Here is a 22,736-nt window from a genome sequence, read left to right on the forward strand (position 1 = left end):
ACTCTAGGAGTTGTAGATAGCCACATGCTCTGTCTAAGAAGCTGTGGTGTCCCAAAACGTGAGGACACATTGACCTCTAAATTACAGTTACTCACACAGGGGAATTAAAAAAAGTTGGCTGACATCATAGGGTATGTTCAGTTTACTCTGGCGATAGTGAATATTATTAATCCTGACTTCATACTATAGATGCAAAGCAACAGTCATGTGCAATAGAGGACTGTCTGAGAACAAAACATTTACTTTTAAACCCCCACATGGCATCTTTATCTGTCCTTGGTGCTTATATTTCAGCCAAACTCTTCTGCCTGATGCTGGATCATCCTGCAATAAAACGGTTCAGGCACACTGCCAGAAGTATGCATTGTAAACATTTATCTCTAAAACTGAACACAAAGAAAGAGAGCAGTCAAGTGAGTAGTGTACTGTAAATGTATTTCATCTTTATTTCATGTCTACCTCATGATCAGTTACATAGAAATCCTCCATCTTGTGTGGTTTTAGTGTAATAGCTACAGACCCTAGTGCTGTCCAGCCGTGACTCCGCACAGTTTAGACAGCTGCTTTCTCTCTCCATCATCAGACCTGTACAGCTCTCAACAGCCCACCAGCAACATGTACTCAGAATATCAAAACCCTCTGAGCTCGATCTTAAACAATGACTTCACCTGCTGAAGAACATTTGCTATCCTCCAGTGAGTGAAACTTCCACCGATCTACTAAACAGTGATATTCAGAGACCATGTTAAGGTTAATCTGAGGTGAAATACAGTCTGACTTTTTTGGATAAAACGCACCTTTTAGTGTTCAACTTTTGGTACAGGAGGTTAGAGAACATAAAAACACACAGTTCACGTCACGTTTAATACGTGTCAGAGGACCTTCCCACTTTGACACCTGGTTAACCTTCATTTAAAAACAAACAAAAATAAATCAACAGTGATGTCACACGTCAGCTCAGTGTGTGTGTAGTGTGTGTGTGTTTTAGTGTGTGTGTATATGTGTGAAAATGTAAGAACACACCTGCAAGAGTGTGTTATGGTCTGATCAGTGCTTCAGCAGACACTCGATAAGGTGGTCATGTATGTTACTGGCTGCGTCGCAGGAGTGGAGGGGGGTGAGATGGAAAAGTGGGAAAAGGGGTGAGGACTGGGGAAGAGGGGGGGGGGGGTGAGGTGAGGCCGCAGCGTCTCTTCATTCATTCCCAAGATTTCTTCACATGATGCGGAGACCCTGGATAGAAGCTTCTAGACTCTGAAGATGTAAACACAGGATGCGGTTAGTGCAGGATAATCTGAGGCAAATCTGAATTTAAAAATGGCAGCTCGTGTATGTTTTTTACCTTGAAGTCCCAAATGGTCATTGCTCCATCGATGCCTGTGGTGCAGAACTTGCGACAATCCCTTTTGTCTCCCTCATAGATAGACACTTGGCTAAAAGGAACACATACAGATTAGTGAAAAAGTGGAAGCACCGAAAATCATAAGGGTGTGTTTAACTTAGTAAATGGCAGTGATGTAAAAACATTCTGATACTACATAGAAAAGATATGACGTTTTCAGACATCCAAGAAGAGACTACATGTACAATTCCCATACTTGCACTACACTGTGTATATGTTGTATGCTGCTGGTGCTTGTATTGTAACATTTACCATACACTGGCTTCCCCGCAGGGAAAAAAAAAATGCAGTCAGGGCTCAGGTTCTAGATGCATTTTTGCCCAGGAGTATATTTTCATTTTCCATTGTTTAATGGGAAGGAAATATACCCCTGGGCAAAATGTAAATGTATGATAAGGGCCCACATGTAATGTTTTTCATTTAGACTGTAGTGGTGTGATCTGTGGTGCTGAATTAAGCACACGGCTTTCTCTCTTTCTGTCTCCCAGCTTTTTACTCACAGAACTTTGGCCCATCAACTCTGGCTAGTTACATCACTTTTAGATGTGCTAAGTAAAGCTGTGTGTTTCATCGATACCCACACGGCCCAGTATCCTTCCTTTTAGTACCAATACATCCATCCAAACAGCCATGACACTACAGCAGCTTTAGACCACTGACATACAGGCAGCAAAACAATTCCAGGTAAACAGCTTTTTTTAAACATATGAGAATAAAAGTTAGAGTTTCAGAGGTATAGATTTTTGCCATTTTCTTTTTAACTGTAATGTAGTGTAAACTGTTTTTGTGAAGTTTAGTCTCTACCCTAATAGAATATTACAAACAGTTCTATATCATGTAATAAATATTCAAAATGTAGCAAAAACACAAACTGTTGCGCTGTAATGTAAAAATCTCTAACTTTGATCTTAATTTTCCAAAAACTGATGTAAAACTCCCCACTCAGAGTTATAACCATGAAATATTTCACTATCTGCATTAAAGCTTGCGGTGTGACCTACGTGATGCTGTTCTGGTGCAGGGTATCCAGGGCAGTGTTGCGGTCCTCGGTAGTTGCTCTCTTGTCCATGTTCCTGAAGCGCTCCATGGCAGAGATGTTCCTCTGGATACTCTGCTTGGGGAGGTCCAGCTTTGACACAAACGTCAGTGTCCCTCCATCATCGCAACGGAACAGCATGGGGCAACAGTCATGGCCCTGAAGACAACGACATTAACAAATGGGTTTTCCTCACTAGATTTTAAATCTATGCACAGAAATGTGCAACAGTGTGTCTTCGTCTTACCGCAGCTACTAGACTGTTCTCTGAAACAAATATGACACTGAGGAGAGGGAGGAACTCCGTCTTCAGCTGCGAAGGACTAAACACAGACAAACGAAGAGCCTGAGTGAATGAGTTTTTTTTTTTGCACCTGAAATTATTAAACTGGCAGCATACTAAAAATATTCATATACAATGTGTAATTAATGGTTTTGTGACAAAAAACTAGTGTTTGATTACTGCAGTTTGGCTAGGCCTCATTTACCTTTCCTGTAATGATATGACAACATGTCATTATATCAGTCTAGCCTTGGATCCGGCTGATAACCTGTTTTGTACACTCACTAAATTGTTATTGAGTGCAGTGCCCTATAACAGATTATAAAAATCTATTCTCATGTAGTGAAACAAACGATGCCAAATTCATTCAGGAAATGCAATGTGATGGATCGTATTTTATCTGTAGCTCGCCAAGTGTAATCGCTTTATCACATGACCAGTTTGGTTTAAAATGACATCATCTGATACCATACAAAACAGAAGCCGACTGGATCCAGGTTTGATTTGTGTATTGTGTATTTATGTTTCCCTTTCATTTTTTTAGGCAACAAAAAAAGATGAAAGTCTCTTTTAAAAATAGTAAATAAGATCTGTGTGTGTTTAATTTACCTGGCAGTCTTTGAGCTGTCCACCACAGTCACAGTACTGTCATGGCTGACCCAGGCCAGACGGTTACCAGAAGCTGAGAAAGACACAGAGTGGACCCAACCCCCTCCACCTAGAGTGTACAAACAAAAGTCTGGTTTAGTTCATATGGTGACTGCAACGTGATGCTTACAGCCCCATATAAAAAACACACAATACAGACCCGCTCCTCCAAATTCTGCTAGCACAGCCCCAAATGGCATCTTGCTGCCCCAGGGTGTGGGGCCTGGTTTCTCTTCCACCTCCTTAATGTAGGCTGAAAACACCCTGGAGGCCAGAGAGGGGGGTAGGGCAGAGTAATACAAAAAAGGAACAGAAATAAAAAGAGAAAGACAAAGTTGGCAGGTTTTTAGATTTATTCTGAATCTCTTTAACCATTAGACATTTCTAAAGAGTTCCTGATGAACACATGTTTTACCTGCATTTGAAGTCACAAGAGCCAGCAGCCAGCAGGACATTGTTGGGGTGCCAGTCCAGGCTGAGGATGGTGGAGCGGATAGGTTTTTTGATGTGCTTGCTCACCCACCTGAAAGACACATGCATCAACCAACACATACACAAGTTGCACTGTACAATTTCTGAGGGATAGCAACATTACAAGAACAGACTGGTGCAGGAGTGGGAAACAATCCTTTGAACTTTGAAGCACATCTTCATTAGTAAACTGGAATGCAGGCTTTACTTTTCAACCAAGGTTGCACAACTAGAGAATGTTTTCAATAGACTTACCAGTCATTCTCAGACTCAAAGTAGCAGACAGAGATGAGTCGAGCGCCACTGCCGACAGCAAATTTGTTCTCCAGCGGAGACCACTTGACGAAGGTGGCTGCTCGGTTGATCCTGAGGATGACTAGTGTGGGCTTCCATACACCCTCCTTCTGGGACCACACATAGGCATTACGGTCTGCTCCACATGTCACTATGCGGTCACTTTTAGGGGCCCAGTCAATACCTAGATGAAACCAAAACACACAGATTTAGTAATAGGACCGTTACAGTACATTATTGTCTCAACAATGTTCACGGCACTGACAAAGTACCTGTAATGTGTCCATTGTGCTCCTTCAGTTCATGGGTCTTAACCCACTGGTTGCCACTCTTCTTGTAGATATGAACTTCATGGTTATTAGGACTGATGGCAATTTCTGAAGAAAAATAAAGGATAATCATCAGGCTACCCTTACAGAAACAAGTGTGACCAGTTTTCTGGTTATGCAATTCATTATGCAGACAAGAAATGGAATTTTGTTTGGCAAAAATTAGTGAATTTACAGTGTGATCTTTGCCCTGTAACAGACTCTAGTCTGCAGGTTTGACTTCATACACTGGGAGACAGGACAAAATATCTGAGGCTTACGTGTCCTGTCGCGGTTCCATGCGTGGCAGGTGATGGGTTCCAACAGAAACTGGTGAAGGGACATGTTGTCTGGGTGTGGTCCTTAAGTGGAACTCTGCGAAGTCACAGCAAAACTTAGTTTAGCAAGAGGCGACACACAAATCCCGAGCGAACAGTCGAACTGAACTTAGTTTCTGAGATCTCCTGAAGTAACAGCATATACACAGAGACTGTGTGGCTGCTTCTTAAGTGGGACAACCTGTTAACTGTTAACTTTACAGCAGCGTTTTGTAGGATTCTGAGTGCTAACTTGTAATTATTAGCTAAACCCAGCACTCTGCTGCTAGCGCTGCTGTTAACGTTAGCTTCAATAATACTGTCACCGCTACCATAGCTAGCCAACTTTCAACAAAGTCTGGCATTTGAAACCACGACGTAACACGTTAAATACTTAGATACTATACATTTATGTAGCATTGCTTAGCTAACTATAGTAATGTTGCCTTAACAAGATTACTTCCTTCACTCGGAAAATTATTAACATTAGCAAAACATTACCAGCGTTCCTAGCAAGTCAATGAAATTGTTAGCCCACTATTCACCGGCGTTATCCAGGCCTGGTAGAAGGATAAGCTGGAGATAGCTCTGATATTCACACCTTTACCACCGGGCCTGTCTTCTCTATTAGACCCCAGAGATTTTATTGGAGGAGATGCTTTTATTCCCGGTGATAGCTACACCTTTAGCCATGCATTCCGCTAGCCCGCATGCTAACTCACCTCGTCAGTCCGGTTCTCCCAGTATGCACTCTCGATAGCCGGCGAGCTAGGTTACGCTAGCAGGGAAAGGTTAGATCAGGAGTGGACCCGAATTCGCGGACTCTGGTCAGTCGACACGAATTCGTCCAGGAATGTTGAGGGAATGTCAAGACGGCCAGCAGGATACGACCCGAAGCATCCGGTAGCTAACTCCGCAGCAAAACCCGTGGATGCCTGGCTGACAGCTAGCTTAGCATCATCACGCTAGCTGTTACATTCAACTGAATAACCTCGTTCACGTCGAAGCCACTCTCCAACTGTGACCGACGTGAAATAGCTCCTCTAGTGGTTCAAATAGAAACCACAAAGCGCTGCTAAAGGCTTATGGCCACCGTGTCAGTTTTGCAGTAAACCCTCATAAATGAATTCATTCAACGTTGTCTGGATTACTCACTAAAATGGCAACTGCTCCGGAGCCCCGAATTAACCAAGTGATACCCAAAGCACCATGTTCGCTGTATGACAATTAGTTATAGATAATGTGATTAAGTGGAACATTAACGACTAAACAGCGCTATTTAATATTATAATTATAATGGAATAAACATACCCGTACATCCAAAAAGCCTCAGTCTTTTAGATTCTCTATTAGATAAACTGTCAGAATAATGACATTGTGTTTTATTTTATTGCTGTGAAACTGAGAAAAGTGGCTCTTTGACGATGCAACTTACTACTGAATTATGGGTAATGGATTCTTTAACCAATCACAGCAGAGTTTAATTACCTGCACCTGTTACCTCTGTGAGCTGCCTGCAAACATTAGATTGGGCTTTTCTTTTTATTAGAGGTTTTAAATCGAAACTTCTGAAATGGAATCATTATCAAACGTGGATGAGTCATTTCCTACACCTCCGCCGTACTTTTTGCCAGGTACCCTGTCACTCCTTTAATTGCACGGCTAAAATAATCTATTTTGTAGTCAGAATTTAACCTCTTGTGTGTATTGAATTTCTCCAGATAACAGTAAATCAGGGCAGGATGTGAGGATCTATCAGATCCCCTCAGCTTTCAGCCCTCCACCACCATCATCGTCCTTCTCCTTCTCTCCAGGAGTTGGCTGCTCCACACAAACTCACTCTCCTCTGCCAGGTACATTCTCTTTGTTTAAATGGATACATATAAGTGTTGAATTTAAACTGCGTATTGTAGATTTTAATGTTGTTCTTCACATGAATGCTTAAAAATAAATCTGCTATATTTAGAGATAAGGCATTTTCGGTGAAAAGTGATATAACAAACATATTTAGACATTAGGTTGCTGACTGCATGTCTCTCTCCCCCTGTGTCCTCTCTATAGTGTCTGCTCCCCCTTTATGCGCTCCCACACCGAAGTTTGTGAGCTATCAAACTGAGTTGTACCGCTCCCCGGGTCTGACGACATGCCCTTCCTGTCGGACTCAGGTCACCACGCAGGTCACCTTCCGAGCCGGGACACATGCGTGGCTCATGTGCTTTGTGTTTGTGTTATGTGGGTGAGTGAGTGAGTTAGGACATGTTCAAACACCTAAATCTGGTTATCTACTTACACACACACACACACACACACACACACACACACACACACACACACACACACACACACACATAAAGCTCAAACTTTCAAAAGGCTAACTATCATTTCTCTCTTCAGGTTGGTGCTGGGCTGCTGTTTGATTCCATTTTTTGTAAACCACTTTAAAGATGCCTTTCATACATGTCCTCGCTGTCGACTAGTGCTTCATGTACAGAAGAGGAGATGCTATGAATGAACACATGCACTGTAGTCTTTGATTTTATCATTTAGATATATAAAAATGAGCTTCTGTAATGCATAATTAAAGAAAGTATTAAAGAAATACATGTTTTCTGTCTCACTTCATATGTCTTTTGTTTGAAATACTACAGAAATGCTAATTTAGCAGTCATGTTGACTGGCTGTTCATCCCTTTTGTGAAGATCTAATAATGCAGTTAATGCCTGGGAGTAGATGTAAAGACATGTTTTTATGAAGTTACTATTTTAAAGATAAAACATTTATTCCTTAATTGGTAATAATCACCAGTGCTGACAGAGTTAGTCATCTTACACCCTGCTGGATTAAGTCAGCGCGTGGCCTGCGTGTGCTGCGTGTAGTAAACGTGCCTTCACAGAGGGGGGAGGATTAGAAGTGTAGGTTTATTTTAGCTCTTTGAGCCTCAGAGTAATTTCAAATGCTACAAAAGCCTTCATTCCCTTCCTCTGACGTCACAGAGGCGTGCCGTGCCACACCCTTCCCTCCCCCAGGTATAAGATGTGCTCAGGATGTGTAGTGTTAAGGGCTAGATGAGCACTGGTGGTTCCCAGCAGTACTGCTGACCCCTGCATGGCTGAAGATGCAACCTCCCTCAGTAAATTAATTGTCTCCTTGGTGTCCTCTTCTGTCTTCTTCAAGCATTTCAGCAGAAAAACTGAACTTCTGTCCTACTTGGTTCTGTGTGTTGCCAAAATGCCGTTCATACCACCGATCGCACGCTCAGTGTCCGGACTAACAGGGATGGAGAGACCCATCAACAGCACTTCTTCTGCATCTACTGCAGTCAAAATAAAAGTTCCAAGAGAAGACAAAGCTGGTTCAGTGAGGGAGCGCCTGACTTTAAACCTGAAGCAGCTGGGGAAGAAGAGTCAACCAAGGAGCCACCTGCCAACGGCCAAAGGAGTTTCAGGGACAGAGCTGTATTCAAAAAGAAGGGACCGCATGCTGCCCTCATCACAGACAAACAGCTCCCCTGCTTCCAGCCTGGAGGAGTCTAAGACACAGCAGCACAAGCATGCAAGCCACGGCTCTGCAAAAACTGACCCGGAGGTAAGGACAAGGACCAGGGATCAGGAGGAGGCCAGCTTTACGCTGACACTCACACCCGAGGCTGTTCTGCTGCTGCAGCGGAGGAACAGTGAGAGACGTCAACGTTCGGCTGCCAGAAACAGTGGGAACGGACCTGGTGTTTTTGGAAGTGGCACAGATTCCAGACGCAAACGGGAAATTGTCTCTAAAAGGCACCAACCATCAATGCAGAGAAAAAGTCCTCTGAACAGCAGGGTTGCTGCTAAAAATAACAATGATGCAGAACTAGGAGACATAAGCTCAATTTTGAAGATCTCACTTCTGAATGAGCAGCACAGGTATGATGATGTGGAGTATGAGGAGGAGGAGGACTACGGTGTGGACGAGCGTGTGGTGCTGAAGTGTACTGAGTGGCTGCGTGGGCTGGAAAACACACCAGTGACCGTGGGAAACAGCCTGAAGAGTGCAAGCAGTGTGAAAAGTTTCTGATTGACTGCAGTCTCAAATGCATGTCTGCTATAGACATCCTTATGTTACTGGTCCTGTGAGCTTCAAAAAGAGCACTGTATTATGAGAAACACATACCAATATGATGACTGTACTGTAGTTGATTGGGTTATTTAAAGGAAATTTGAGGTATTTTACTGCAAAGCCATGATACACACAACAAGCCACTGAATGTCTTACATGTAATTTGTTTTTAATATATGTGACTTTCACATATGATTTTCCAGCGTGCCCTGGAATGTACAGTACTTGCACTGACTGCAAGTCTTACTGAGTGCAGGCTCATATCTTTTGGGAAAATGTGTAGAAACTGATGCATATGTATTTTGTGCTGCAGTGCAGCGATACAAATCATGATGATAGGTTTGTGTATTTACATGTAGCTGCAGCAAGGGCTGGTACAAGAAGGACCAGATCACAGAGAATTTGGTGACGCTGTCAGCAGAAAAGTTTTAATGAACCATAAATTAATTGATGATGCAGCGTTCTATTAGGTGTGAACATGATCTACATGTTGCTGTTAAGATGATTTTATCATGGTTTTAAAAAACATTTTTAAAAAGGGACATTACACTAAAATGAAATGACAATTATTTCAGTTTCTGTACTATTAAAAGAGGATCAGCTTTATGGAACAATTGCCCATTTTTCTGGACTCCCTGAATAAATAAACTGTATACATATTTTAAACATACTGTATTTTGTGTACTGTGGCTAATGATAGCTCAGTTGTTATAAGCTGCTTTGTAAAGACTTGGCTGCTGTTAAACATTACCCTGTGCTTAGCAGCAGCTTATCCACCTGGAAGTCAAATGTTACGACACGTGTGATTGTTTATCCATGTGTATTCCATGTTTAAGAGATATTTGGATATTAAATAGTACAACAGTAAAAAGCTTCGTGTGGAGCAAACATTTAAATTGCTCTGCACCATTTTCTTCATTTTGTAAATAAATAAGGTAAGGCCACGATGTTTGTCTGATGATGGATACAGTAATGAATGGATGGGAATCATTTCCAGCGGTTGATTCGTCGCAGCTGCACATAGGCCAGGATCATGCAGACAACTATCATTCCCAGCAGAGCCACCTGGTTCTGCCAGAAGCCCCACACAGAGTAGTCGATGTCCTGTTCTTTCAAGAACAGCTCCCCTGGGATGCTGCAGCACAGACAAGAGACATTAAATGTGTGTGTGTGGCAGGAGGATGGTTGCTGTGTTTTAAACAGCGGCAAATGTTGTCACACTCACGACATGTTGCCGCTGTAGAACAGCTGTCCTGTCATCTCGTTGACGAATGCAGCCTAAAAGAGACAAAGACAACACGCTTCAGAGAGGCTGCCTAATCCCACTGATACTACACTAATCTCAGAAACCTGACTCTTACATTTAGTCCATATCTGAAGATACTGATCCATTTCAGCCAAGACAACCAGCTCAGCATGGCATTAAGATTGACAAGAAACCCACCGAATACCTAAGATGCAAGACAGAAGGGGTAAATAAGGATCCTCTGTCAAATAGGTGAGGTGTACAGTATCTAAAAACCCTCAAGGAACTCAAGCAAGCACACGCCCCCTTTTTTTTTCGCTTGCATATGTGGCATATTTGGCATCTCACCATCATAAAGACGAAGGGTAGAGCAATAAGGATGTTAGCCATTGCAAATGTAGACACGCTTGCTGAGACAAGGAAGGCCAGACCAACTCCTGCCAGACTGACCAGAGACATGGTCAGAGCAAAACAGAGGAAGGCTTCAAAGGCAGGCTTCAACCCTGAAAGAAGAGTGGATGCAGGCAAAAACAGAAGAGATCAGGATGAGTGTAGGATGAGTGTACAGTATATGCTTGAGAGTAGGTATGTTACCCATCATATAGTAGGCAATGGCTGAAAACACAAAGATGGGGATGATGCGGTTGGGGACGAGATCGGCAAAGATCTTGGACAGGAAGTACACAGAGGTACGGTAATATCCACTGGAGTTCTCATGACTGTAAGAAGCATGGACAACTAATCAAAACACATACACATACAAACACTGTAAATAAACTGTCCAAAAAGGCAGGGCCATCAAGACTGTAGAGAATTCCTCTGGCAAAGTAATGACACTCTTTTCTCTTCAAATTGTGTAAAACACAGCTCACAATACATAGATTGTTGTAAGAACAACAGCTTCTTCCACTGAGCCAAAGAGCACAAAGCACTTTTTTAACAACTGTTACATTACATCACTGCTGCACTGGTGAAAGGGTCCAATGAACACAGATGCTGGAGTTTGCTCTCAACAAATGTGTATAATTTCACAACAGATAATATTCCCCAATGAATAACTGTTAACATCATGTTTACAAATGAAACCAAAACAAGACTACATGCCATATTTTAAAGGGTGCAAGTTCACTGTGTGTGATTATTTTAAAGGAATAACAATCCCACCCACCCTCACAATCACATTTTTATACATAATGTCTTTGTGTCTCACTCACATGAAGATTGCCCTTTCATTGATAAAAAGCTCAACTGCAGAAAGATTCCCAAAGACCATGTTGATGATGAGGAAAAAGAACGCTCCACTCCTGAGAGAGAGAGAGATTAACAGTTTGATCAAGCTTGCAGAGAATGTCAGCAAGTGTCAGCCTGGCTAATGTTTAGACTCCCTAAACTTAAGGTTATTTAAGCATCATAAAGGCTGTTCACACTTCCTGCATTTTAAATTGATATCATACCACGACACTTTGTCCAATCATTTCTGATGTGACACCACAAATAACAGACCAAAGCATGAAAACCTTTGAGTTACTGACACACAGTTGAAGTAGTCTGGCTGTTACGCTGCAGGGTGTGTGTGTACCTGTTCTGCAGGGCTTCAGGCAGTGTCAGGGGCATTTGGAAATAAATGAGTCCCACCAGAATTGCAAAAAAAATGTTAAGAGCCAACTGGGCGTAGGACGTCTGAGGGTTCCTCAGACTGTTCAGCACTGTCCTGCCACACACCACACGCATCTGACACACACACACACATACACAATGGAACATTATCAATATTTTTATAAGTGCATTGACAGTAAACTGGGTTCATACAGGAGGCAGCCAAGCACACTGACATAACAGCATTACATAAACATTATATTATGTCAGTGATAAAGTTAATAAATTCTTTTCTAGAATTTTAAATTAAGAAACAAATGTGTGCACTTTTAAAAATCTGTTTCTGGGCTGAATGTTTGCCTACCTGATAGAGGAAAGAGGTAGCGTAGTCGGCTGGTTTGTCTTCACCTTTGACCCCTGCAGCAATGCTTTGGTTCACATGGTCCAGGTCTTCCATCACTTTCTGGCACAGCTGGGACTGCTGGTACTTTAGTGCCAATGGGTTTTTATAGTCCACTTAACAAAGGGACAACAACCAGTCACAGTGCCTCATTAAGGACAGATAACAGCTAGCATGATAAACATCTCTTTATATAACAGCCATTCAGCCAACAGCTGTCTGAAACTCAGCTCCAACTGATCAAAGAATTATTGCTGTTATCTATCTTTTTTTTAATCTAAGAACATTGCTGGATCATTTAAGGTTGCCAGGCAACCAGGGGAGCTCGGTCACAGGATTACATGTGACAAGCTCAAACTTAAAATTTTAAAAGTTTCTTATGTAGATGTCTAAAAGTGAAACTTTCTACTTTCTACTTACAAATAACCAAAGATGTGTTTACCTGATGTGCTCAGTTGTGTTGTTGATTTTGCTTCTCCATTTGTGATGTCCATGAAGAAGTCAGCAGGGTTGTTAAAAGACTCAATCTGGTAACCTGCTCACACACACAGAAATACAAACACATCATTATCACATCTTATAGAAAAGTGCACGTTATGTTCTAATTTTAAGTTTATTTTCATACTGATGTAGTAAAATATTATACTAAAATACTGAAATCGTGGTTCCTGTGATAGATAACCATCAAGCTTCTTTCATTTAGATACGCATGCAGGTCAACAACCCTCTCTAGTTAACACATATACACACTTTACGTACCGAGGTCTGTGAAGTACTTCAGCGCATGGCCTGCTGCTCCTGCATACACCACTTCACCTTTATGCATTAGAGTGAGGTGGTCGAACTGTCTGAAGATGGAGTATCGTGGCTGATGAATGGAGAAGATCACAGTCTTTCCTCGTCGGGAAAGCCTGCAGACACAGACAGCCGCACATGGAGAAGAGATCATTTGCTTTGGCGACAGTGATTAGTATGCTGCTCCGCTGAAGAATGAGTAGTTTGTATCATATATGTGACAACGTTTGCTTGATTCTTTTGTACTTGTGCAGTAGACCAATGATGCAGTTGGCAGTGTTAGAATCCAGTCCGGTGGTGGGCTCATCCAGAAACAGCAGAGAAGGAGAAGTGATCAGCTCCATCCCGATGCTGCACCTCTTCCTCTCCCCCCCTGACACGCCACGGAGAAACTCTGTGCCTATCTGAACACACACGTAGCACATTTGGATTTAAAAGAGTGGAAGTAACCCAAAACGGACATCTGTCTATATATTCATTACTGCAACTGATGATGACACAATTCATCAGTTAAGAAGAGAAGACTAAAGGTATTCCTTTGTGCACTATACATTTTTGTTTGGGACTGTCTCAGGTACAGTTATTTTCCTTCTGTATAGCACTCTGTACCTTGGTGTCAGCACAGTCTGCGAGGCCCAGGTCTCCTATGATGGCATTGACTCTGCTGTGTTTATCTACTGAGGAGTAATGCTTTGGGTTGAGGCGCAGGTTGGCACTGAACAGAAGGTTCTCTCTCACAGTTAGAGTGCCCATCAGGACATCATCCTGGAAACACAAGGAGGGTGTTGTTAAAGCACGCACAAGTACATAATGCCAAATAACGTGTCTATGAGTGCACTCATGTACCTGAACCACATAGGCTGAGCTTAGTCGGAGTTCAGATGTCACGACATTGCCATCCACCAGGACTCTTCCTTGGCGCAGTCCAGCAGGGTCTTTTCTGCCTGCGATGACGTCCAGGAGTCTGTGAAATGATGCATCATCAAAAGAATGTATCTTCACATGCCTGGGCATCTGGTACCAGTGCATGGGCTAACATTTGACTAGTATTTGAATTGAAATGAAGGTGTTTCTTACGATGTTTTACCGCTTCCAGTAGCACCCATGATTGCATTCATGCCTGGTCTCATAATGCCACTGCAACAACATAAAGACGGCTTTAAAGAAAACTTTATTTATAGGCTGTAATGAAGTTTAGTGTGTATTTCCATTATTAACAGATTCTTGTATGATATTAATAATATTAATTCACATTTTTTTGTTTAAGTTGTTGCCAGATTATTTTAAAAAGTATTAAAACCATATTATTTTATTTGTATACCATTTTTTATGTATTTCTAAAAATTGAGCTTTAGCTCAACAGTATAATAAATAAGATTAATCATAAATTACTTTAATCATATTATTTCTCTTTTGGAAAAAAATTCATTATTTTAGTCCTGAAGTCCTGAGTTTCGCTCAGTCAGAGCATCTCAGACTTACCTCTTACATCTTACCTAACAATAAAACCACAAAATGTGTTGCCAGCTATTAAAAATATAAAGAACATTATCCATATACAAGGACAAGCTTCTACGTAAAGAGCTAGCATCTATACAACAATAATGCATTTGACGACGTGTGTAGAAGATGTTTACAGCATGCCTTACCTTACATCCTTGAGGATGCATTTTTCAGGACCTATCTTGCGGCAGAACTTTTTCTCTTGGACACTGTAGTGGAGGTTGCTGAAAGTGACAGTTGGCCCCTGTTCCTGGACGTACTCTTCAACGCTGCAAGTGACCTGCTCTCTGTCAGTCATCTTAAGACAGGTCATAGTGACCAGCAGAAACAGAGGAAAGGAGAGAGTCCTTCACAAAGTGACTGTCTAATACAGAGATCCGTGCAGGCCTACAGAGAGAAACGTAAAGGAGAATGTAATCAGTAAGTTTCTGTTTTAACTCCTATGACCTCTGGACTTGTGGCTCATAAAATAATGTAACATTGAACTCTCCTTTTACACGCTCAGCTGCAGCACTAACTGCACCAAGGAGATACCACAAGCTGCCGATAACACCTTAGCTGCTTACCTGTAGATACATTCATGGACACTGGAGGAAACATCATAAACACTGTTACATACAGCTCACACTAACAGAGAAGACACAAACCCCTAATAAAGGAACCACTGATTTTTGGCAACTACTCCCACAGTCACTAACTATGCTTAGAAGTCTGATCAAAAGGATTTAGTCCAAATAAAATGAATAGTAACTATGCAATGTTATTTGTGTTGAAGTTATTTTGAGTAAACATTATTAATAGTTGTTTCAGTAGCCATTATTCAGTGCTTTCATTTAGAAGTACAGGTAAACAAACAATAAAAAGGTTGAGATGTTTAACTCATAAATGACACAACGTGTATATTTTGGACCTGAATTTCCATGATCAGGCCGCCCCCTACCGCACAGAATGCTCATAGCAGGCTGTAAAGCTTCTCTTCAGATACATCAACATTGTTTTTCTCTGACCTTTTCTCTTTTTTGCCATTGTCCAATCAGGCTTCGTGTTCGCTATCAAGACCCGCCTGGAATAATCGTTTCAGCAAATCGTATTTCAATACAGGGAGAAATGGGAGGGGCTTGTTCCAGAAATTCTAAAGTGGTGTAATCGTCTGCCTCAGTTTGCTGTGTTTTACATTGGGCGTGCTGTTGGAGTGGAAAATATTTACAATGCAGCCCTGATAGGAACTGCTTTGTCTGTTTTCTGTAGGCTGGTCGGGTTGTATAACCTATCTCTTAAATATAATATAGTAGGGTTACGGCTTGGTTCGCCCGGAAAGGAAAAAACATCGTAGTTAACACGAAGACTAGCTGATAAGCTACTAGCTAACGCCTAACGTTAGCTATGGAGGAGAAGAAGGAGGAGGGAGAAGCGGAGATCCAGGAGCACGGCCCCGAACACTGGTTTTCAAAATGGGAACGGCAGTGCCTAGCAGAGGCTGAACAGGATACTCCAAACGAAGAGGAGACCGAGCAAAGTCAGCAGAAGCTGTGGCACCTTTTTCAGAACTCAGCCACAGCGGTAGCGCAGCTCTACAAAGGTACATGTACTAAAGATGCCGAAGTTCAAGTTAAGCTAACCGTATCAGCTAATTCAAATGAAAGCTAATCCAGCTAACGGACGCTGTCGCGGGGCAGAGAAACACAAAGGGCACTGCTGAGCTAACAGTAGCGGTAGCTACTCACAGCGGTTTCTCTACAGTACGACAAGTTTTTATGGTTTCCATGTGTGTGGTTGATAGTCTTAAAATAAAGTATTCGAATGGGACTATTCTATTATTTGGGTCTCTTAACTATATTGTGACCCTGTTCTTTTGCTAGCTAACTGAAGCTACTGATACCAAAGCTAACGCTAGCGGCCGCTAACAGCCGGTGACCGTGTCAGAGTGTCGGACAACAGGGCTGAATCTGGTTGACAGTGGCCTGCTCAACTGTCAGACGTCTTCCTCGACAGAACAATTTTATTTAAAACTACAACCGTGTCTTCCCCAAAACCCAAGACAACATATCCCTGCGTGCTTATTTAGTAGTCAGCACATTTGTCCTCCCTGTTTAGACACAACATGGCCCTCCATAAAATGTTTTTGTTCTGCCGTTAACGGCTATCTAGCTAGTCAAAATGGCGATACACAGGAAGGGGGCTGCAGACTAAAAACAGAATTTGTTGACACTTCAATACAGACATAATTGTCACAACGGTGTGGTGAAAATGTAGAGACGCGGAGATACAGACATTTTGTCCCTAGGCACGAGTTTAAATGCCTCTCTAGTGATATCTACGGCGCTGTTTATAACTAGAACAAAATGGCGAAAGGATTAAGGTAAATGTTTCAAGTTGAAATCTCACCCACCCTGCTGACCGTTTTCAAAATCTTGTTCTCAAAAGATGTGTTGCTCGGAAATGACTTGGGGCCCCTGTCAGCTTCTAGTATTAGCACACACGGGAAATAACCCAAAGTGTGACGTGGTTTGAAGTGGTCTAAAAAGTTTTTATTATAAAAATGTTACTGCTTGTGCTTCTCTTTGGTGTCTGTATGGCTTTATTTTAGCTTATTGATTCAATTTGAAACCTTATATATGAAAGACGTACCAAAAGCAGTAATTATCCTCCCAGTTATAATTGGCAGACCAAGTAAGCAGTCTCATGATTGGCCTAATCAGTAAAGACATAAAGTTTAAATAAGAAAACTGATCCTGTTTAGACATTTTAATGAAACCTGTATTGAAAGGCTGCAGCCCCCAGCCTTTAATTTCCTGTCTAGGTATATGCACGTGAAGTAGGTTCAGGCTGACTTTCAATATATAAATCATCTTTGCTATGGGATTTATGCTGAACTAATGTCGTAATAAATTGTTTTTCAGATCGAGTCTGTCAACAGCAAGGGCTCTCTCTGTGGGTGCCCTTCCAGAATGCAGCAACAGCTGTGACTAACTTGTACAAAGGCAAGTACTCTTAATTTAAGTATTTTCCATCTTGTCATCAGTCTTTTATTACTTACATTCAATATGTCATCCTAAAATGCTAAATGTAATTGACATTAGTTTAAGTAGTTTTTGATTGTATGAACCAGATTTACTAAAATCAATCCATTCTTGTTTTCCTCTAGAGAGTATGGAGGCCCGTCAACGGAGCTATGACCTGGGCATACACCTGGGCTACCAGCGAAGGAATAAGGAGGTAATTGCATGGGTGAAGAAACGCAGAAGAACTATCAGACGGGAAGATCTCATCAGTTTCCTGTGTGGCAAGGCTCCGCCTCCACGGACAGCTCGTGCCCCACCCAGAGTTGCCATGGTGTCTGGAAGCAGACCAACACCACCAGAGACGGGTAACTCTGTGGAGACCGACCTGCAGCCATTCAGGGAGGCCATAGCGCTGCATGGTAAGCCAAAGTGCCACGTTTAGGTTGTTCTGTTATGCCACTATTCATACAGTTTGATGTGACTTACTATTATTACCTCTCTTTCTAGGCCTTAGTGGTGCAATGGCCAGCATTTCTGTGCGTTCTGGTCCTCCGGGTTCCCCGACTCACCCCGCCCAGTCCCTCAGTCGCCGTAGGAATGGTCTTCATGATGTGGACCTCAACACCTTCATAACTGAGGAAATGGCACTCCATTTAGATTCTACCGCCAATCGCAAACGAGGCCCTGCTCCCTGTAGTGATGTCATCACAGACTCACCTACTCATAAACGTAACAGGATGCTCTGAACTTTTCCTACACCTTGATCCCTCCTCTGTCCTTTCCTTGGTGGCCGACAGGACAGCTGATGGAGACTGATGCCTTGGCCAATCATCGACATCTTCCTCTTTAGTTGCAATGCTACAATAAAATAAAAACTTCAACTTATCAGCCTACATATTTAGCCACTCGTTTATGCTCCAGACCCATCGTTTTTTTCGACACTCATCATTGTCACGGTAGATTTCTGTTCTGTTTTAGCAAATTGTTGCTGCCCTCAGTAGGACTGATATTGAAGCAAGCACATTCTACACTTGAAATTCTTAAATGTCAGAATGTTGCGTTTTGATGGTTTGTTGTTTTTTTTTGGCCGGGCTTTTTCGTGCTTCACAAAGAATAATCAGATGAACCAGACTGTTGCCTACTGTTTGCAGTTCTTTTTCCTCAAGCATACTTCCTCTGTGGTGTGCTGGCCAAACCAGACTGGACTGAAATTCGGGGCTCCTCACAGGAGGCTGAAAAGCCTCCCTGCTGTGTGACTCGACTAAAAATGCTTGTCAGCGTGTGTATCTCATTCTGCTGCTGCTGTGTGTGTGTGCGTGTGTGTGTTTGCGTATCTGACAGCAGAACTGCCACTTACTGTGTTGTACTCGTCTTTGCCTTTGAGAAAGCTGCTACAGTATCTCTGGTTGTTGTGCAACAGTGAGTGTGTGAGAGGGTGAGTGTGTGTGGGTTGTGAATGCAGGGTCCTGGCAAATCCAGCATCTACTTGACCTGAATGATTTCTTCTTGTACTTAAGTTCATCCTATTTTTATTTTCTTTAGTTGCTCTTTGCAGTCTCAGTCAAGGTTTTATCACAAAGCAGGTCAGTCCAGTTCAAACATAAGTGGAATCAAGTACTCATGTCCTACATTGTTGTTTTGCAATTTCATAACTTCACTGTTACCTATAGTCACGTTTACTAAAATCAAATACGCACAGTTTACCTATCACAATCTAAGTAGGAGTTGAATGAGTACTATTTGTTGGAATATTTGCATCACAAGCAGTAAGCTTGCACCTTGATGTTTACATATGACCCATTAAACAAGACTGTTTCATTGCCATCACCTTGTTTTCTATTCTCAGATTTACCACACTTTGCCACTTGTGATTTCAGCTTTAAACTTAGAAAATTACCAGGGGGCAGTTGCCTTGTGAAATAGTAGGGGCCGTTGGCTGTAATATTTTAAGTTAGCCAACTCATGGACTAGTGTGTGTGAGTGTGTGTGTTGGTTTGGCAAGACATTTGTTTTTGCTTATGTCACACACTGCTTTGTGATACAATCTTGTGTAATGTGTGTAAATAACATGTAGGTGCTGATATATGTGGTACATATTGTAAAAAGAAAACCCATTGACAAGTCCACATACAATAATAATTCTGACAATAAAGTACAAAATGAAAAAAAATGTTTTTCTATCTGATAATTTTGAAATTATTTTTGAAATAAGATGTAGTGCACACTCTGTACAACTACAGAGGTTGTGTTACATCATATTTCAGTGTAGTGCAAGCGACTCACTTGAGTGTTTCAGCTTTTATTCAATGCCATTATGGCTCTGTTGGCTAATGCTTTCTTATTTCTCTGTTTCCTAACCAACTACGTTATTCTGTTTCTTGTAAGAGCGTAAATGCTCGGTTATTTGTTCATGCCAACCAAGGGCAGAAGGAAAAAAAGGATCTGGAAGTACAAGCAGTTGAGCTGCTATGCTCTAAAGCATAAGTCTATAAAATCAAATTGTCAACTAACTTCAGAGCAAATATTGTACTCTGCAGTTCATTTTTCCAAACACTGGGGGGTGACACCACCTTCTTTTTCACTTTTTCTTCTCAGAAACTTATGGTGCTGCACACAGTGACATTATAATATGTTAATAAGAAAAACAAATTAATTTTGTTTCAAATAAAAACCATCAACATAACTACTAAACTCAGTAGGACTGATAATGTTCACACTCTCCACTGGTCTATATTGTAGCACCTTTATCATCACCTTATGTAGAGTGATACAACATACATTGTGTATGGTCATACTGCTCACTGTGCTTTGATTTGTGGTTTTGACATTTTATATTTATACGCTTATATTTTATATATCCTCTGGGATTAATTAAGTTTTATCCTAGACATTGCTAAGAGACACAAACCACTATAAAATATATTCAAACTAGCATTTCAGATATGATTTGGGGTGACACGATACATTAGTGTGCATTTGATTTACTGGTGTACAAGATGGATGAATAATAAGAGGTAGTTATGTGCTCGGCTCACCTTCACAGTGGCATTGTTTAACTCAAAACCAAAACCAAACAATGTGATGAGAACAGTCCTGAAGCATCAGGCACTTTTTTGAAAGCTGTAGACCTCTGCTAAAACATGCCTGCCTGGGATGAAGTAGCACCAAAACCACAAGCACATTTTATCCACACTTATCTTTCCAAATAGGTCACAACCATTTCCACCTACACAGACATTTTATTCACCACTCCACTCCTACAAATTTAATCCAACGACAGGGTTAATCAATTACATTTTTGTTTTACATCTCAACTCATCACTCATCTCAAGTATGTCGGCATGCACATTACACAAAGGCCATGAATCCACAAATAATCAGTGCAAATTTCCCAAGAATCGACACACTGTCTTAATCTAAAATGGAAAATGAATAATAAAAAAAAAACACCACAGATCTGAGACTATCTTCTCTGTGTTTTAAAAATACACCTCCTTTTTCCTTTCATATCAAACATCTTTACAGACATTGGACTCCATGTCTCTGTCTGCTCTGACAGCGAGTTTGACCTCAGTGCCAGTACACACGCCACTGCTCTAGGATGCTAAGCGCTGCTGTCTGTCTTCACTAAATCACTGACAAAGAAACAAAAGCACTAAAACATTAATAAAGGAAGTACCACAGCCTTTGAAGAGGCAGAGAAAAGAGCTCTAGGTCAACCGTACACATCTGACCTCACACACTTTGGTCTCACTTAAGTAGTGAGACGCCCCTCTGCCAGTGTTTGGAAAAGAAAAAAACTGCAAACTGTTTCACAACACATCCAGCAAGAATATCTGTTCTTTCCTTCCTCTGCTAACACTGCATAGTTGTTTTTGTTTCATCATGTATCTGAAGGCTCTAAAGGCTGCTATTTGATGGCACCATAGAAGAGGAGCAGAGCTGACCGCAAGCTGTTTCACACTTCAAAAGAAGCAGTGTGTGTGTGTGTGTGTGTGTCTGAGGAAGAGAGAGAGAGAACGAGTGAAAGAAAGAGACATGACGAGAAGCAACAAGTGTTTGAATGTTCCAGAAAACCCCTCGAAGATGGCCATCTGGGCTGCACTCTCTCTTACCCACACACACACACATATATAGGTGTCTCCTAGGATGCCGTCTGGTCTCAAAGAGAGAGTTGGTGGTTTATCTTGTGAACCATTGCAGACGCACACACAAACACGCATGGCAATTGTGTCTCTGTGTGGGCTTGACCATTAGGGAGTTTTTGATGGCAGACAGCTGGCGATCAATGATGCACTAGTTATCCCTTGCGTGCATCTACGGATGTGCGTTCACATACACGGCATAAACACAATGGATAGCAGTAATTGCTGCACCAGCTTGCACTAATTGATAGAGGACAGCATGCTTATACACTCACATGCACACAGACACATTAACACATTAACACATGCACATAAACAGAAGCCAATCAGGCAGACTGAGAATGTGTCCCCAGAGAGACGGAGCAGCCGGAGATCAGGGGTGATGGTGGGAGATGGAGAGGTGCTGAAGGAAACAGTGAAGGAGGGGAGGAGGGGAATCAAGAGAGGTTAAACACTCCCCAGAGATGGCTGCTAGTCAGGGCGCTTAGTTTTTTTTTTTTCTTTTCTTTTTGCACATAGGCTATGGTAGGTGAGCAGTGCGTGGCATGCATAAAAACACAAGGTCTGAGAGATTGTGTACTATTTTTGGGTCTGCTATGTTTTTGTGAATGTTCCTCCCCTTCAAATGGAGCCTCTCAGCACACACACACACACACATCTTCCCTCTCCCCTCCTTTTCTCTCAAACATAATGATGGCATGCACAAATTCTCATACACGCACACAAATACACACACCAGATATTCAGAGCACCATGCGCACCAGCATGTCCCTGTCTTCCACAAACGCCATGAAAAAAACCCACAAGCTGATCACCATAGCAACACGTTATATATCTTCCAGCAATATTTATCCAACCCAGAGAGGAGGGGTTGTGGTGGTAGTGTAGATAGAGAGAGGGGAAGCAGAGGTGGTGGTGATGGTAGTGTGTGTGTGTGTGTGTGTTTATGTGTGTGTGAGGAGGGGGTCGTGATGCAACTCTTCTAAAAATCAAACGGTCATTAAAGAAGATGGGTTGCAGTTCCCATGGCCGAACACAGGGGGGCAGCAGCATCCAGCGCAGCAGGGCAGCAGCAGCAGCAGCATCGTCGCTTCAAGACCAGCACTTTCAGTCATGTGCCATGCGGAGATTACAGGCAGCAGGTTTCACCCCCTACTACATACTACACCAGCCCATTTCACTTTTTATTGGAAGG

General features: G+C 42.0%; 4 protein-coding genes across 4 annotated transcripts; 2 read left to right on the forward strand and 2 right to left on the reverse strand.

Moving 5' to 3' along the window:
- Positions 1-418: 418 nt before the first annotated feature.
- arpc1a (actin related protein 2/3 complex, subunit 1A) lies at positions 419-5,786 on the reverse strand. The gene is made up of 11 exons (XM_028408296.1): positions 5,482-5,786; positions 4,724-4,817; positions 4,407-4,511; positions 4,096-4,318; positions 3,785-3,892; positions 3,530-3,633; positions 3,331-3,439; positions 2,686-2,761; positions 2,404-2,597; positions 1,343-1,433; positions 419-1,254 (listed from the first exon to the last, which is right to left on the reverse strand). Exons 2-11 carry the CDS (start codon positions 4,785-4,787, stop codon positions 1,216-1,218), a joined length of 1,113 nt encoding a protein of 370 aa, XP_028264097.1. The 5' UTR covers positions 4,788-4,817; positions 5,482-5,786; the 3' UTR covers positions 419-1,215.
- A 382-nt stretch (positions 5,787-6,168) lies between these two features.
- On the forward strand, positions 6,169-7,279 carry LOC114437551 (lipopolysaccharide-induced tumor necrosis factor-alpha factor homolog). Its single transcript, XM_028408333.1, has 4 exons — positions 6,169-6,393; positions 6,481-6,612; positions 6,821-6,995; positions 7,154-7,279. Exons 1-4 carry the CDS (start codon positions 6,333-6,335, stop codon positions 7,269-7,271), a joined length of 486 nt encoding a protein of 161 aa, XP_028264134.1. The 5' UTR covers positions 6,169-6,332; the 3' UTR covers positions 7,272-7,279.
- Positions 7,280-9,660: 2,381 nt separating this feature from the next.
- abcg2b (ATP-binding cassette, sub-family G (WHITE), member 2b) lies at positions 9,661-16,860 on the reverse strand. Its single transcript, XM_028408272.1, has 16 exons — positions 16,784-16,860; positions 14,541-14,781; positions 13,969-14,028; positions 13,738-13,855; positions 13,501-13,656; positions 13,138-13,295; positions 12,856-13,007; positions 12,539-12,631; positions 12,061-12,212; positions 11,680-11,831; positions 11,315-11,404; positions 10,695-10,819; positions 10,449-10,603; positions 10,216-10,305; positions 10,080-10,132; positions 9,661-9,989 (listed from the first exon to the last, which is right to left on the reverse strand). Exons 2-16 carry the CDS (start codon positions 14,705-14,707, stop codon positions 9,842-9,844), a joined length of 1,869 nt encoding a protein of 622 aa, XP_028264073.1. The 5' UTR covers positions 14,708-14,781; positions 16,784-16,860; the 3' UTR covers positions 9,661-9,841.
- On the forward strand, positions 15,524-18,687 carry hapstr1b (HUWE1 associated protein modifying stress responses b). The gene is made up of 4 exons (XM_028408309.1): positions 15,524-15,973; positions 17,295-17,375; positions 17,540-17,815; positions 17,904-18,687. Exons 1-4 carry the CDS (start codon positions 15,778-15,780, stop codon positions 18,140-18,142), a joined length of 792 nt encoding a protein of 263 aa, XP_028264110.1. The 5' UTR covers positions 15,524-15,777; the 3' UTR covers positions 18,143-18,687.
- Positions 18,688-22,736: the final 4,049 nt, after the last annotated feature.

Source organism: Parambassis ranga, chromosome 1 (genome assembly GCF_900634625.1).
Source record: "Parambassis ranga chromosome 1, fParRan2.1, whole genome shotgun sequence".
NCBI lineage: Eukaryota > Metazoa > Chordata > Actinopteri > Ambassidae > Parambassis > Parambassis ranga.

Excerpts from the sequence above, each read along its gene's own strand:
- arpc1a (XM_028408296.1), bottom strand. The coding sequence starts at position 4,787 with ATGTCCCTTCACCAGTTTCTGTTGGAACCCATCACCTGCCACGCATGG. Across the intron at positions 3,440-3,529 it reads AGCAGAATTTGGAGGAGCGG|GTGGAGGGGGTTGGGTCCAC; the intron begins GTCTGTATTGTG and ends TGTACACTCTAG. Across the intron at positions 2,598-2,685 it reads AGAACAGTCTAGTAGCTGCG|GGCCATGACTGTTGCCCCAT; the intron begins GTAAGACGAAGA and ends CGTTGTCTTCAG.
- abcg2b (XM_028408272.1), bottom strand. The coding sequence starts at position 14,707 with ATGACCTGTCTTAAGATGACTGACAGAGAGCAGGTCACTTGCAGCGTT. Across the intron at positions 11,405-11,679 it reads CCTGAAGCCCTGCAGAACAG|GAGTGGAGCGTTCTTTTTCC; the intron begins GTACACACACAC and ends TCTCTCTCTCAG. Across the intron at positions 10,604-10,694 it reads CATTGCCTACTATATGATGG|GGTTGAAGCCTGCCTTTGAA; the intron begins GTAACATACCTA and ends CTCTTCTTTCAG.
- LOC114437551 (XM_028408333.1), top strand. The coding sequence starts at position 6,333 with ATGGAATCATTATCAAACGTGGATGAGTCATTTCCTACACCTCCGCCG. Across the intron at positions 6,394-6,480 it reads TCCGCCGTACTTTTTGCCAG|ATAACAGTAAATCAGGGCAG; the intron begins GTACCCTGTCAC and ends GAATTTCTCCAG. Across the intron at positions 6,996-7,153 it reads TTTGTGTTTGTGTTATGTGG|GTTGGTGCTGGGCTGCTGTT; the intron begins GTGAGTGAGTGA and ends TTCTCTCTTCAG.
- hapstr1b (XM_028408309.1), top strand. The coding sequence starts at position 15,778 with ATGGAGGAGAAGAAGGAGGAGGGAGAAGCGGAGATCCAGGAGCACGGC. Across the intron at positions 15,974-17,294 it reads GGTAGCGCAGCTCTACAAAG|ATCGAGTCTGTCAACAGCAA; the intron begins GTACATGTACTA and ends ATTGTTTTTCAG. Across the intron at positions 17,376-17,539 it reads TGTGACTAACTTGTACAAAG|AGAGTATGGAGGCCCGTCAA; the intron begins GCAAGTACTCTT and ends GTTTTCCTCTAG.